Source organism: Lissotriton helveticus, chromosome 3_2 (assembly GCF_964261635.1).
Source record: "Lissotriton helveticus chromosome 3_2, aLisHel1.1, whole genome shotgun sequence".
Lineage (NCBI taxonomy): Eukaryota > Metazoa > Chordata > Amphibia > Caudata > Salamandridae > Lissotriton > Lissotriton helveticus.
This window is the reverse complement of record NC_136062.1, coordinates 468,803,623-468,817,826: the sequence shown is the minus strand read 5'-3', so window position 1 is coordinate 468,817,826 and position 14,204 is coordinate 468,803,623. Positions and strand designations below refer to the sequence as shown.

The 14,204-nt window shown below is 43.8% G+C and overlaps 1 protein-coding gene across 1 annotated transcript in view; it reads right to left on the bottom strand.

The window, feature by feature from the left end:
* Positions 1–14,204, bottom strand: part of LOC144826068 (astacin-like metalloendopeptidase) — a 489,262-nt gene that overhangs the window by 324,895 nt on the left and 150,163 nt on the right. The window contains exons 6-7 of the mRNA XM_078684379.1: positions 11,822–12,000; positions 11,487–11,574 (exon numbers count right to left, since the gene is read on the bottom strand). Of these exons, the coding sequence (XP_078540505.1) occupies positions 11,487–11,574; positions 11,822–12,000 (267 nt within the window). The remainder of the gene's footprint in view (positions 1–11,486; positions 11,575–11,821; positions 12,001–14,204) is intronic.

Here is a 14,204-nt window from a genome sequence, read left to right as displayed (position 1 = left end):
GGAAACTCCTGCTGCTTCTGGTCTTGCTGTTCTTCAAGTCTTCTGCGTCATCCGTGTCTGTGCTACATCCAGGTTCTCCAGAAGGCCTGGGAGCATCAAGGACATCCAAAGTAATTGCCCTTGATGTGCAGGAGTCACTCACCTGCATCTATGGGAACTTCAGCAAAGCTGACCATACTGCTGCTCCTGTCGTCCTATGAACTTCCCAAGGCCCATCAACACTGCTCTGACTCACCTGCACTTGGTGAGTCTCTTGGACCTTGCTAGTCACAATGTTAGCATCTTTTTGCATTCAATACAATTTCCGGCTACCAAGGATTGTTGGTGCTAGCACAGGACAACGGCCACCTAAACACTGACATCAGACGTGGGGGACATTATTACATCGGGGGCACTTCTTGAGCCTCACCTGCTGCCTTCCCTGACTGCCCAGCTGTCTCCTGTCTCCCTTCCCGCCGCCGCAGCTCACACACCTACCAGCGGCCGCAGTGAGGAGGGGGGCTCAGGGAAATCAGGACTACGGATACCAGATGTCTCAGCGGCGGAAGCCGCCGCCACACGCATTTCTGGCGCCAGGAGGCGAACAAAAAGTAGCACAGCCCCCACGTCGCGGGATCGCGCGCAGGTCTGCGCTGGGCTAAGCCAGGGCAAAGGGCTGGCCGTCCGGGGATGGACAAGGCCGGGCTGGGCCATTCCCCTTGGCCGACTTATCAGGTACTGTTTGATCTCCCTCTAAGTGTAACATGGGCAGTAAGAAACTAACTGAACAGTGGTAATTCAGCGAGAGCAGGTCCCTATTGTTCTTCTGATGGCTAGCCATATACTCGAGGGCTTTTCGACTCCTTGCGCCCAGGGAACAAGGAAATGTTTGGGTGGCACTCGGGATTTTTTTTTCTACGGGCAGAATCGCTCATTAGTAACGAAATTGCACGTGTAGAGAAAAGGATGTCCATGGATCCTGCCACACTGTCATCGCATTTGACACATATTTCTCCTGGTTTATTGAATGTATCTCAACCAGCTTGCAACTCACTGCCAGTAATAGTACCAACCTTTGTGACGCCAGAGGCTACGGATATTGATATTGCCCAACTATCTCGGTCGGACTCTGATGTTTCCATGACATCACCAATGAGGACCAGGCAAACAGGTGCTCGCAAAGGGGAACAGGAAAAAGCCAAACCAAAAATCATACAACAAAGGAAAAGAACATACAAAAGTAAAGGTGTGGTAGCTTCTCAGATGGTTCAAACGGGTAATAGCGGCCCTAAAAGTAGATCGTTTGTCGCGCAAACAGAAGCAGTTTCCTCCTTGCCAAGTGTTGGATCTGACAGTATGATAGACTCACTTGAACTGATAGTAGCTGATATTTTCAAATCCACACTACATTCTATGCAGGAGCAAGTGAACGATCTTTTGGTCTCTCTAGATCTAAGGACTTGGATAACAGAATTAAAGGACTAAATTCAGGACTTCTAGAACTGGAAATAATGATTAAAAAAGGGGAACAACCTCTTTAAAGAATGTTCTAAAGCTTTTGTGGGGACGATTGGGTGTGTTGATAGGTCTAGTGAAGGTTCCTCCGTGCGAAATGTAACAACACCATCAGTCATAGCTGCTCCTCCCATTGAAATAACAGCTCCAAGTGTAACCAGCCATCAACTAGCCGAGAGGGTTACAGATTGCAACAAAATGGGTCTAAACAGTGATAAGCAGGCCAAAACAACAGGGAGTTTGCTAGATTCTAGTAAACTAATAACGCCCAACACAATTCTGCATTTAACCAACAGTACCCCAAATAATGATAATCTGAGATTACCACCAGCAGCGTGTCCATATGTTCTAACATTATCAGGGGTGCCTACACTTAGGAGCCATCAAAATGAAACATGGTACACGCTAAGAAATAAGGTTGCAGATTGGTTGCAAAAGTTTAAACGTTTTAGACACTCAAAAAAAAAACGAGATCATCATGGTTCGGAGAGTGGGTTGGGTGGGTGAACTGAGGAAAGATATTGAGGGGGATTACATTGTTAATTTTAAACGCCCAAACACTGTACGCCACCTCTTGAGTGTACGCGATGAAACTCAGAAGGCCCATACTAACATACACGCCCTCTCCTTGGGCTACTTTTATCGTCCAATATCTCAGGGGTCGGGCTTTAGGGCGGATTCCTCAGTGCCCATCATTACAACGAATAGATTCCAGGATTTATCATCCCTAGTGATGGTTGATTGACTACCTAAACTTTTGCCTCTAGTTTTAGATCCAAAGGATACGGTTAATTCACACAAGGGGAACCCTGCTAGTGGCTATAAATCTAATGTAAACTTACAACAGTTGTTGATGGAGACTCCAGGAGTAGGTTTAAAATTAAATACGGAATCTGCTATTACCATTGGGGTTTTGGGAGAATCACCAGCACCCATACCTGTTTTGAAGCCATTTACCCATGAACTGACTCTAGCTGGGTCCAACCTAGAGAGAGCAGACACCCATGTAAGAATTGTTCTGACCTCAAGCTTGGAGGATGCCGTTTACCATTCCTCAGTAATATCTACTATCATAAGGACATGTAGCCGTGAAGTTTTAAATGAGGGGATGTCAATCGCAGAAAAACTACCAAATATGCATCCTAATTTAACATGGATATCCTGGAATAGCGCGGGTCTGACTAAAAATCTTTGTGATCCCGATTGGTCCAACTATATAGATTCCAGTGATATCTGTCTTCTACAGGAAACTTGGGCCCTTGAAATACCACATAGAGTAGGATTCAGGACTTTTAATATAGAGGCAGTACCATCAGCCAGAGCTAGACCGTCAGGGGGGCTTACAGTATGGGTTAAAGTGTCTTTGGATGTAAGCATTATGCTACTAAACATTGATTCAGCTGACATATTGGGGCTCGTAGTTAAAGTAAAGGACGGTAGGTGTATTTCTGTATTTAATGTATACAACCGACCTTGTGGGTTGTCGAAACAGTCTGCAATTTTGGAAAAACTAGATAACTTCCTAACCAATTGTGTAGACACACCAAGTATTATAATAGGCAGAGATTTTAATTGTAACTTCGAGCCTATTATAGGGTTTGGTAATGTTTTTGGAGATGAGGATAGGGCTAACAATATCCCATCCCTATCTTATAAGGAGGGAGTGCGTTGCACGACTCTAGCAGTCCAAATAATGAGATTAAATTGTAAATCATACGAATCGTAAATCATACGTTCTTATATAGCGCCTTTCACCGTAAGGTCTCAAGGTGCTTGCTTTGGGAACCCGTCCTGGCTTTTCCCTGCGAGATAACCCCTACTGGGCATCCCCAAGGTGAAAGCCAGGCATCCCATCGCGGTGGGGCCGTAGTGGAGATTAAGCAAGCTATTGCCCAGAGTTGCAGAGTGTGAACCCATGATTCGAGTAGGCACAGAGGCGAGAATTGTCGAGTCCGTGGACATTTTGAGCTCATGACCCTGCCACGTCGGGGATTGAACCCTGATCCCGGGTCTGACCTCTGCGTCCGGGTCTGTCTCCTCTAATCGGTGAGCCACACTTCTCCGTAACAGTACATAACAGTACATGGACTGAGGGCCTGCAATGGCCGTTTCCCATCCGATTCTCCAAAAGCTCCAACCTTTGTCAAAAATAACTGCCAAAGCCGTATTGATTATATCCTGGTATCCTTTGACATTTGGTTCTACTTGACAGACTTTGAAATTAAGCCCAGGTATGAAAGTGACCACCGGCCGTTACATCTGTCAATAGACTATCGACTGGTTCCAAGCATTAGTTCAGTGCATTATACCTTGGATAACAATATTCACGATGCCCCATTAATAAGTAACAACATGCGCTCACTTAAATGGGCTAGCCTATTGGGTAATGAGGATGCATTATCCAGTATTTACTTACTCTTTGCTGATACATTTGCAACTCACCTATCCCAACCGGCAGAGGGCAATGACTTTATTGATTTGCATACCGGGTTTTTTACATCACTTGAACCCTACGTGTCAAAAATGCCCCAAAAAAAGCGGTTAAAACAAATTAGTGCTGTTGGAATCAAACCTTGGTATAACAAAGATTGTCGAGTATGTACGGTCTCACTTTTAGAGGCAATTAAAAATAAAACACCGTATGTGATTAGGACGTTAAGGCGAGAATATAGGAGGGTACAGGAAATCGCTAGAATTAATTGGGACGAGGAGTGTTGGGAGAACATGTTACTAGCTGCAAAGTCTAAGGATAATGTGGGTTTCTGGAAACTAGTTGTACTGGAGGTAAAACACCAGATGATGTGTTCATTGACGAACAAACCTGGGTTAACCATTTTACCCACCTATATGAAGCCCCAGAAAACATAGAGCTAGCTACTGAAGATTGCCCATGGCTCGTATCCGGTACAAATACAATAGTTTTTAATCTAGAAGAAACTGAGCAAGCTATCAGCTCAGTTAAAAATGGTAAAGCACCGGGGCTAGACAAAATACCCGGGGATTTGTACAAGCATGAGATTAGAGTCTGGGCACCATATATTAATCAGCTTTTTAATATACTAGTTACTGGTGCAAACTTACCGGATAGCTGGAGAGGTGCAGAAGTCATTTTAATTTTTAAAAAGGGAGATAGAAATGATCCATCTAACTATCGTCCCATTTGTCTTTTAGATATTTTACAAAAAAAAATTTCGAGGCACCTTTTAACTCGTATGAATTTGTGGATTGATGAGAATGAGATCTTTACTAAATTCCAAGCAGGTTTTAGAAGCAATACCAGTACAATCGACCAAGTTTTTAGATTCTGTTGTCTTTGTTGGAAGTATGTTTTTTTACTAAAGGGACACATTTATGAAGCTTTTGTTGACCTTAGGGCAGCTTTTGATTTAGTTTTGCGTGATCGTTTATGGGATTGTTTGTTTGCGCTGGGATTGCCAGATTGTTTACTCCAGCAGATTAGAAGATTGCATGATAACAACTTTGCTAGAGTGCGTTGGGGTCCGAATGGGGAATTAACCAAACCCATCCCAATAAAGCGGGGAGTCCGCCAAGGGTGCGTGTTGGCTCCCACGCTTTTTTCATTATTTGTTAATGATATTCCAGCTTATTTAGAAGAGAGTAATAATGATTCACCAAAGCTGAATGGAGAGAGGGTACCTGCACTCTTATTTGCGGACGATACAATCCTGATCTCGCAAACGCCCATTGGTCTGAAAACCCTTTTAAATTCCTTCCAACTGTATTGTGATAAGAAAGGCCTAGAAATAAATACAAAAAAGACCAAATGTATGGCCCTAAATCCTCATATATCCTTTAAGGGGAATTTTTTCTTAAACAGCCAAAAATTGGAACTTGTGTCAAACTTTTGTTACTTGGGTGTCTCTCTAGATTCCAAAAACTCAGGGAGAACACAAATTGAAAAAAGTTAAACTATTTTTAATCAGAACACCCTACCTATTATTAAGCGACATGGGGCGAGCCTAAATAAATCTATTTCACCAGCACTTGAAGTGTTTACATTTAAGGCTCAGTCTGGTGCCTTATATGGTGCAGAAATGTGGGGTATGAGTGCTGGAAATCTTTTTGTGAAAAATTTTATTTTGAGGTTGCCCAAACGCACCCCACTTTTACCGTTATTTTTAGATTTAAGCATGAAACGCACAGACCACCTTGCAATACTACGTCCACTTTTATATTGGGTGAGACTTTGGGGTACTCCCGAACTTGCAGATTATATGGTCTTTTAGAAGTGAAGAACCTTGACGCTTATAATTCTAATCCTTGGTTGAAACATGTTCAATCTTGGCTCCATAGAATAGGGCTCACTCATTTTTGGGAAGACCGGTCGTGTCTGACACGAAGTTGTAAGAAACATGTTAAGGCAAGATTTTGGGATTACATATCTCATAATTCCCTAAAAGACCATTCATGTGTATCCATCACAAGTAGTTTTCTTGCTTTTAGAGTCTCTCCTCATTTTGAGGAATTCCTAGATGAGATACGACCTCCACAAAAGTCTATATCTAAAATGTAAGATATGGTATACTTAAAACAAATGTAGCATTAGCAAGATGGGAAAGGTCTACAGGGCAACCGAAAAGTGCAAAATGTATGTGTTGCCAGTTAAATTCTAGAGAGGATGACAATCATATACTGTTTTTCTGCACCACATATGATTTAGCAAGGAAACGTTGGATCAAGTCCTTGTGTAATGCTTTAGGTATACGATCATATGTGGAAGCATATAGGATCGTCAAAACGGACACTAGTTGACTTACTGTGTTTTGTGTCAGCAGATTTTTACTGTCAGTAAGTTTTTCTCACAAGAACTTGGGCTTGGACCTATAAATGTTCAGTTTGGTTGTATTATCAGGTAGATGTTAGATTTGTTTTGATACCCGTGGTACACTGGTGAGCTGCTTCATTGGTCCATTCTCATTTGGAACCACCCAAAAGCTTCTTTTTAATTTTTTTTTAACCATAATCTAATTTAATATTTTATGTGCCTTTTTCTTTTTTAACACCTTCAATGCTACAGGGTATTTTTCTCCTGTGCTGCATTCCCAGATTTACCATTGTTCATGACAAGGTCAGCTCGTCATAAGCACAGCTCCAGTGGTACTGCATGACAAGCTGACCTTGTCATTAGCATAGAAGGGGTTAATTAGATGAAATGTATTGTATTTCTGCTACTCCAATTGGTTATCATGTATACATTTTTGTATTCACTGTGTAATATGTATTGTTTTTTGCATGTATCTTTTATGGACAAAACGTGCCAAAATAAAGATCAAATGAATGAATGAACTGACATCATACGTGGGACAGCTCGAGCATGGTTTCTGGTCTTCCACAGCATTGCCTGGTCCTCACAGATGCAGTGACAATGTCACAGTCTTCACTCCTGACCCTCTCGACATTGGTGGGCTTTGTACTTCCGTGCCTCTAAGTGGCATATACCCTGTCCCCTCCTCTTCAAGAATCTACCCATGGATTCCACCGGACTCCTTTACATTCTTCTCCAGAAGCATCTTCTTTAAAGTCTTCCATTGTTGTTTTTGGCAGGTTCTGACATCACTCACCTCTACGCACCCAGATTCCCTGGTGCAGGTAACCTGGTTACTGGGGCATTGATGGGTGGGGTGGCTCTCCATCTTTCCCTCTTCCAAAGGGTTTCTTCTGGGTCCTCTGGGAAGGGTCCTTCTTGTTTAAAATTGCAACTGTGACTTATCCATTGACTTCCATTGGGCACACATCTGTGTTTCCACTCTGCACACAGCTTCTGTGAGGTTCCTGGTTACTTAGGTCCAGTGGTTCCTTGTGTCCCAGCTCCTCTGAGTCTTCCAGTCCCGTACTCCTTTCGAGTTCGCACACCCCTTTCTTAGTATATTTTTTGGTGTCCCCTGGCGACCAGTGTATATTTGTGCTACTTAGCAGATTTTTCTTTTGTGTATTGTTTATATCTCTGGGTAGGATATATATACCAATTTGCTAGTCTACACGTTTGATTAAATGTGGTAAAACTAGCTGCTATAAACTACTTCAAGATAATCCTGAAGGCTGCTCTCCACAGCTACCATATTGAGACCTCCCTATGGTTATCAAAGACCATTAAAATCACCATGAGGGTTGCCTGGATTAGTGCAAGGTGCATCACTCCTTAGAGTGTGCACCATATTTGATTTGATTGGTGCATTCATACAGCACATGAATGCCCTAAGGCGTTTCGGCGCTAATATACCAAGCCAGCCTCCTACAGTGTGCTTCACAGTCATATAATCCTGTTTCTTCAACACCTGAGCTGGTTCTACCAGGGGCGTAATACAGGCCCCCGCAGCCCCCATGGTCCAGGGGCCCACTCTGCACTGCACTCTGACCAGAGAGCTCCTGATTGAGCCTGGAGGGGGCCTCTCTTCGTACCATGCAGGGAGGCCCCCTCAATTTCCGTTACGCTAGTGGTTCTTCCTTATTTTCTGCATCTTGCCAAAACAGATCTTTCGCATCCATCCATAAAAGTACACTTAGTTTCCATTTCCAGGTACAGGCGGCGGTCTAGCCGATTCTCCTTGTGGCCTAACAGGAGTGTCAAGGACTTTGGTCTCGTCAGGGTTTACCATTCATTAAGCCTCCTCCAGTGCTTCGGCAGCCCAACACTGGTCTATCGCAACTCACAAGGTCCCCATTCTAGCACATTAGCAAGTGCAATCTGAAAAACCTTTCTTGGAATATGGCTTTTCTCTTAGCCATCACATCTGCAAAACGTATTAGCAAAATCCAAATTTTCATCATAATAGAGCCTTACCTCCAATTCTTAGATGACAGAGTAGTCCTGCGCACTAATCCTTCATTCATTCCCAAGGTGCCTTTGACATTTCACCTCAATAAACCAGTGCTTCTGCCTTCGTTCTTACCCAATCCCTCAACGGCAGGTTCCGGCGTCACTTCACCTCTACCGGAGAGCACTGTATTCGCTGCACATTAAGCGTTATTTGAAACTACTTGCAAAGAACTAAGACTTTCCATGAATCAACTCAGTTGCTCGTCTCTTTCTCTGCTCCTAGAAAAAGACAGGCCTTACTGTGGGCTAGTATTGCTCGCTGGTTATCCTCAGCTTTACTCTTCTGCCATGAAGGGGTGGGGTGTCCACTAGCTGCAAAGGTGAAGGGTCATTCCACTCTGAACATTCCAGCGTCCTCAGCACTTTGTGCAGGAGTATCTCTACCAGACACCTGCAGCATAGCGACATGGGTTAACACCCACACTTTTTCGTAGCATTACTGCATTATGGCTGGAGTAAAGTAGATGTAGCAGCCAGTCAGGCTGCACTCTGACGACTCTTTGCATATGGTATGCAACTGTTCTACTCTAAGCAGTTTTTTCTTTTATAATAATTTGATTATTTGTGTTTTATGCTGAATATTTGTCTCTTTTGTTTTTGTGCAATTTAAAAGGAATTTAGCTGACTACTCTTATTTCAGTTGTGTATCATGGTGTGCTGGTTCGCCTTGCCAACCACCATTAGTCTTTAGCATGTGAATCTTTAAAAGATACAATACTGGAGAAAAAACAAGTTACCTACCTGTACACTGTGGTTCTCCAGGATTGATATCTTTTATAGATTCACATGCAACCCTCACTCCTCCCCGTTCAGGCTCATCTTTTGTTATTTCTATTATTGTGGGTTTACACCCATGCTAAAAATCTGAGTTATGATGGCTAGAAATTTGGCTAGAAATCTGAGGTATGATGACTCTGCAGGGGATGAGTACTCCAAGGTCTCAGCTCCGATTGGCTGAAGTTTGGATGTTTTAAAACTATGTAAATGGGTTACTAAATAGTATTGGTTTTCAATGGAGTTAATGCTAATGCTTTAATACTACTGTTAGTATTGTTGCTGCCGGACTCCCACCATGATGACAGGGACAATTTAAGCATATAAATCTATAAAATATATCAATACTGGAGAACCACAATGTACAGGTAAGTAACTTATTTTTTCTACATCTTCAAGCAACATCTGCCCACTTTATCCGAAGAATCTGACAGAAAGACCAGATCCTCAATAACTGGCTCCCCACCTGTGCAAACAACCTAGCACCCCCCAAAACCAACAAACCCAGATGAGCCACAAAACTTGGAAGCTGGTACACAAACACACTCAGGAAAGCCAAGAGAAACTGCAGCAAAAGGAGAGGAAGTGGCAATCCTAAGTGGAGCTCACCGACAAATGTGCATACAAGGACTCACTCAGATCATACCACCACAATTGAAAAAGACCAAAAAGAAGGCCTTGTCCTGAAGGATCAAACCTAGCTATAACAACTCTAAAGACCTCTTTGTGATCGTCAGGGCATCCCTCGGTTACATCCAGCACCATTACCCCATCGCAAGGCCTCTGCAACCAACTCTCAAATTTCTTCCACAACAAGAACTCTAACATCTACAGGAATTTAGATGGTCAACCTCTCCCCGAAGTACAACCTTCACTGCTGACCCCCCACCATAGGACCACCCCTTTCTCAGCAACTGGACACCAGTGACCACCGAAGACACCACAGCAACTAGGACATCTCTCTCAATATTTTGGCATCTCCTCCCTCCTCACACATACGCTTCAAACCATCCAAAACATTGTTGCAAGATTGGTACTCACCCTCCCATGCGGCACTCATATCTCACCACAACTCTGTGAACTCCACTTGCTCCCCATCCAGAAACGCTGCCAGCTAAAGAAGATACTCACCCATGCTTACAAGGCACTAAAAAATACAGGCCTTAATCACAAACTCAATTTCAACCAAACAACCTAGAACCATTACTTGGCCTTCTTCTCACTCGCACACATAACTCTTGATTCACAGAAGCAGGACTGGAGGCCTCTCGATCCCCTACCTTGCAGGAAAGACCTGGGTCAAACACACCCAGAACATCAGAGCAGTCACCATGATCATGAATTTCCACAAGAGACTAAAGACCTTCTCCTTCTGCCTGCACCTATTCAGCTCCTGGATGCCCCTGCGGGTGATTGGTTTATGCTTTACAAGTCCGTGTTATGTGAATCTACAACAACCAGTTGAGGTTGTGTCCCAACAAGCCCTGCAGCCATGGGAGTGCTGTGTCGTGACACTGAGCTCTCTAATAGTATTAATTAAGATCTGTGATCTACGATGTTAAATGCTGCAGAAAAATCCACGAGGGTCACAACAACAGCAGAACCCGTATTGGATTGGCAGAGTAATTCATTCAGACGAGACACCACCAGGGACTTCATACTAAGGGCAGGGCAAGCCTCGCTGAGCGGGTTGAGTTATGCAATTTATTTCAAGGTAATGCTTCAGCTCGCTTGAGGATTTCACATTGATAAGGCAGGTAGAAAATGAGGAGGTATTTAGAGAAGGTATTGGGTCCAATTATGTCTTTTTCAGTAAAGGTATAAGTGTCAAAATTAAAGCTGGGGTAAATTATCCTTGACAGCAAAGAAGAACTAATTATAGATGGCACTTCATTGCCTTAAATCAGCATATGATTTTGTACAGTATACTTAACAAAAACTAATAAAGAGCCAGATTGTCTACTTTAGGTAAGAATGGACTGAATTCAAGTTGATGTAAAGGTTGAAATGACATAGTAGCAGGGGAGAAGACAGAATTAAATCAAGTGGGGGAGTAAGGAAAGATTGTCTGGCCTGTATACCATCTCACTGGTGCCACTTTTTTATTCACTTTGAATAAAGCACTAAATTATATTCTTGCATTGAGTATGGGTGGGACATATGCCAGTAAAGGGTAGAGTCAATGGAACTCGCTTTCCTGCACAAGGTTGCTCACTGGTCAATATCTGTGACTTTTAAGTGTATGAGTGACCATGTACTTATTCTTGTTTTTTACTCTGCCCCACATTAACCCTTCCTCCTATCTATACCTCCTTGAGTAAATTGTTTCCGTTTGACATGAAGTAGGAGGCTATGGTAAAGGCCCCCAGCAAACACTTACCTTCCATAGTGCATCACTGAGCTGTAGTCATATGTTAGGCCTAGATTATTGGTTTCCGGCTCCATTTTCACAAAGTTGTTTACATAAACTACAAAATAAAGGAAAAATACAATTGATCAAATTATGCATCAGTAAACTGTAGTCAAAGTTGGTACAATTTGTGTTTTAAGCAAATGAAAGCTAGAATCCAACAACATCATCAAAGCTCACAGTTGTGGTCAGTAGTACAAAATTGGACAATGCTGTGAGAATGAACACCAGCCAACCCTTCAAATCCCCCAAAATGGGCACTTCTTGCACTTATATCTACCAGAGTGGAATCCCAAGAACTGTACCTTGTGGAATGTATTTCCAGATAATGTCCACATACTCATCTCGGTCACTCCTTGTTTGCTCGTGGACAAAACCAAGGACATGGTTGAGTTCATGTTGGGTGATTCCTTTTGTGACACAACCGCCTTTCAATAGGGACAAATCCTGTGACCCTCCGACTCTTCCAAGATAGGACCAGCACCTGGAAGAAACTTTGGATAATAAGATGGGGCTCAATTGAAGTGCCCAGTACGATCTATTCATTTTGAGCTTAGATCTTTCATGAAATGCTGGAAAGTGTTTATTTGACGTCTCAAAATCTTTTTTCCATCTCAGAACTGCAACGCTTGATTTCCTCCCTGTCTCCTCTAGGTAGGAGTGAACAGGTCACTCCTCAGTCACTCACGTGCCCACACCTCTAAGTTAGCAGCACTTTAGCTCTGTGCTTGTGAAGAGCGTTGCATTCCACTTTCAATAACGTGGTCTCATCAGTGTCAATCACATAGAGCTGCTTTGGATACTTACAAATACATATTTGAAAACAAGTAACAAGAATTAACCACCTAGATTAGATTCCAAAATACCACATCTTTGACGTCCACTACAAGTACTAAATTGAACCTGGTACTTTTTTCAACGAGACAAGTATAGAAGTGTACTGTGTATATCAGTGCTTAATTTCTAAAACAATAAGTGCCAGGGTCCTCGTCAGGAGGCCTAGAGCTTTCACCATCCATTGTCACTGCCAGCATTGCCAATAACAGTATCTCCAAAACCACTAACAGCACACTGCCACAAATGTGACAATTTAGACAAACCTATGCCCCCAAAGCTATAAAAATGTCTTTGGTGGCAGGTATTAGTTGTTCTTAATGTATACTGGATTCATTTTTTTAGGTCTCGCATAGGCAGCACATGCTGCCTCTACGAGGCATTAAGTAATTGTATTAGTAGTGAAACTCCACCCATTTTGTTTCCCTTCGTATGGTCACTTCTCATTGGTTAAATGTGTCATTGCTGGTTTTATCTTGCTCATTCATTGGCTGGTGGTCCGATACCTCATTTCAGGTTTGCTTCCATTTTGCAGGAAGCAGCACGGACCAACTACAATGCAGTTCCGCTGCTGGCTGTTATCGTTTCTTTTAGGGACTACTTGTTTTATGTAAGCATCGCGGTATGCACGCCTAGGCAAGAATATTAATGTTTTTATGTTTACGGTGCGGAACTCTGCCCAATGCCTTTCTTTTTATGGATATCTGTTTAATACAATGGCGGCACCAGGTTCCATGCAAACGCAGCCTCCCACCAGCTGTGTCAACACTTTGCCGATCCTTCTTGGCGGCTGACGCTCCATCTGCAGGTTCCACAGCTCAGCTCGGCGGTGAAACAACAGAGCTGTGGAATGCGATGTCTTGTCTTTTTATGGAGTGCCTCGCTGTCCACTACTAAATCTGCTGCTGCCTGTCATGCTCTGTCTCCGGCAGCCTAGCACAAAAGCTCCCTTTCGTGTGCACTCTCTTTGCTACCTCTGCTCTCAGTTACTGCGAGGAAGCGTGCACAAAAGGGCCAATGGCGCCCCCTCCCCTGACCCACACCCCCTCTCTTGACCAGGGCTCCTTTGCTCTGATCTCACAAAACAGGGAATGTCAGAGAGTAGCATTTTTTTTACCAGTGTCCGCAACAAAAGCTGTGCCATGCTCTGGGGCATACTTACTTGTTTTCCAAGTGTGCAGTGCTAATGTGAGCATGGTTTTAATATCTGAAACTAACAGCCCCATCATCTTATCAGTGGTGATGTCATGTCTTCGGAAGTTGAGCTGCTCGCACTCTAATGTACACTTTTCTGATTGGAAATCGGGTTGACGCTTTGATTGTTAGCCTGATGTTGATTACGTTTCTTGTTAATCAACCAAAACAATGATTGTTAACCCTTTCACTGCGGCGGTTATTCCGCCGCAGTGCTAAGGGGCGGGGGTGGGGCGCGCGGCGCTCCCGCGCTTGTGACGGAACCGCTCTGTCACGCCCCTCGGCCCCGCCCGCTCAATAGGACGCTCAGCGCAGGCGCGGAATTGGCAGGTGTGACGAACGGGCCGTGACGGAACCGTTCGGTCACCAGCACAGCCCACCCGAGGGGCGTGACGGAACGGTTCCGTATCAAGCGTGGGAGGGGTTAAACGCCACAGATGATGTGCCCGGGTCAAAGGCTGTTGTGACCTGTGACGCGTGCCATGCTGACTCTGTCACATCTTGTCTGTTCTCTCAGGGAATTCCGTATAAACAGACTACAAGGCAGGGGTCGCTCAGGGCACATCATGAGCCAAGTGTAAGGGACATGACTTACATATGTTGCAACTAGGCTGAGAGAAAACGCATCACGAGCCAAGTGTAAGGCACATGACTTACAGA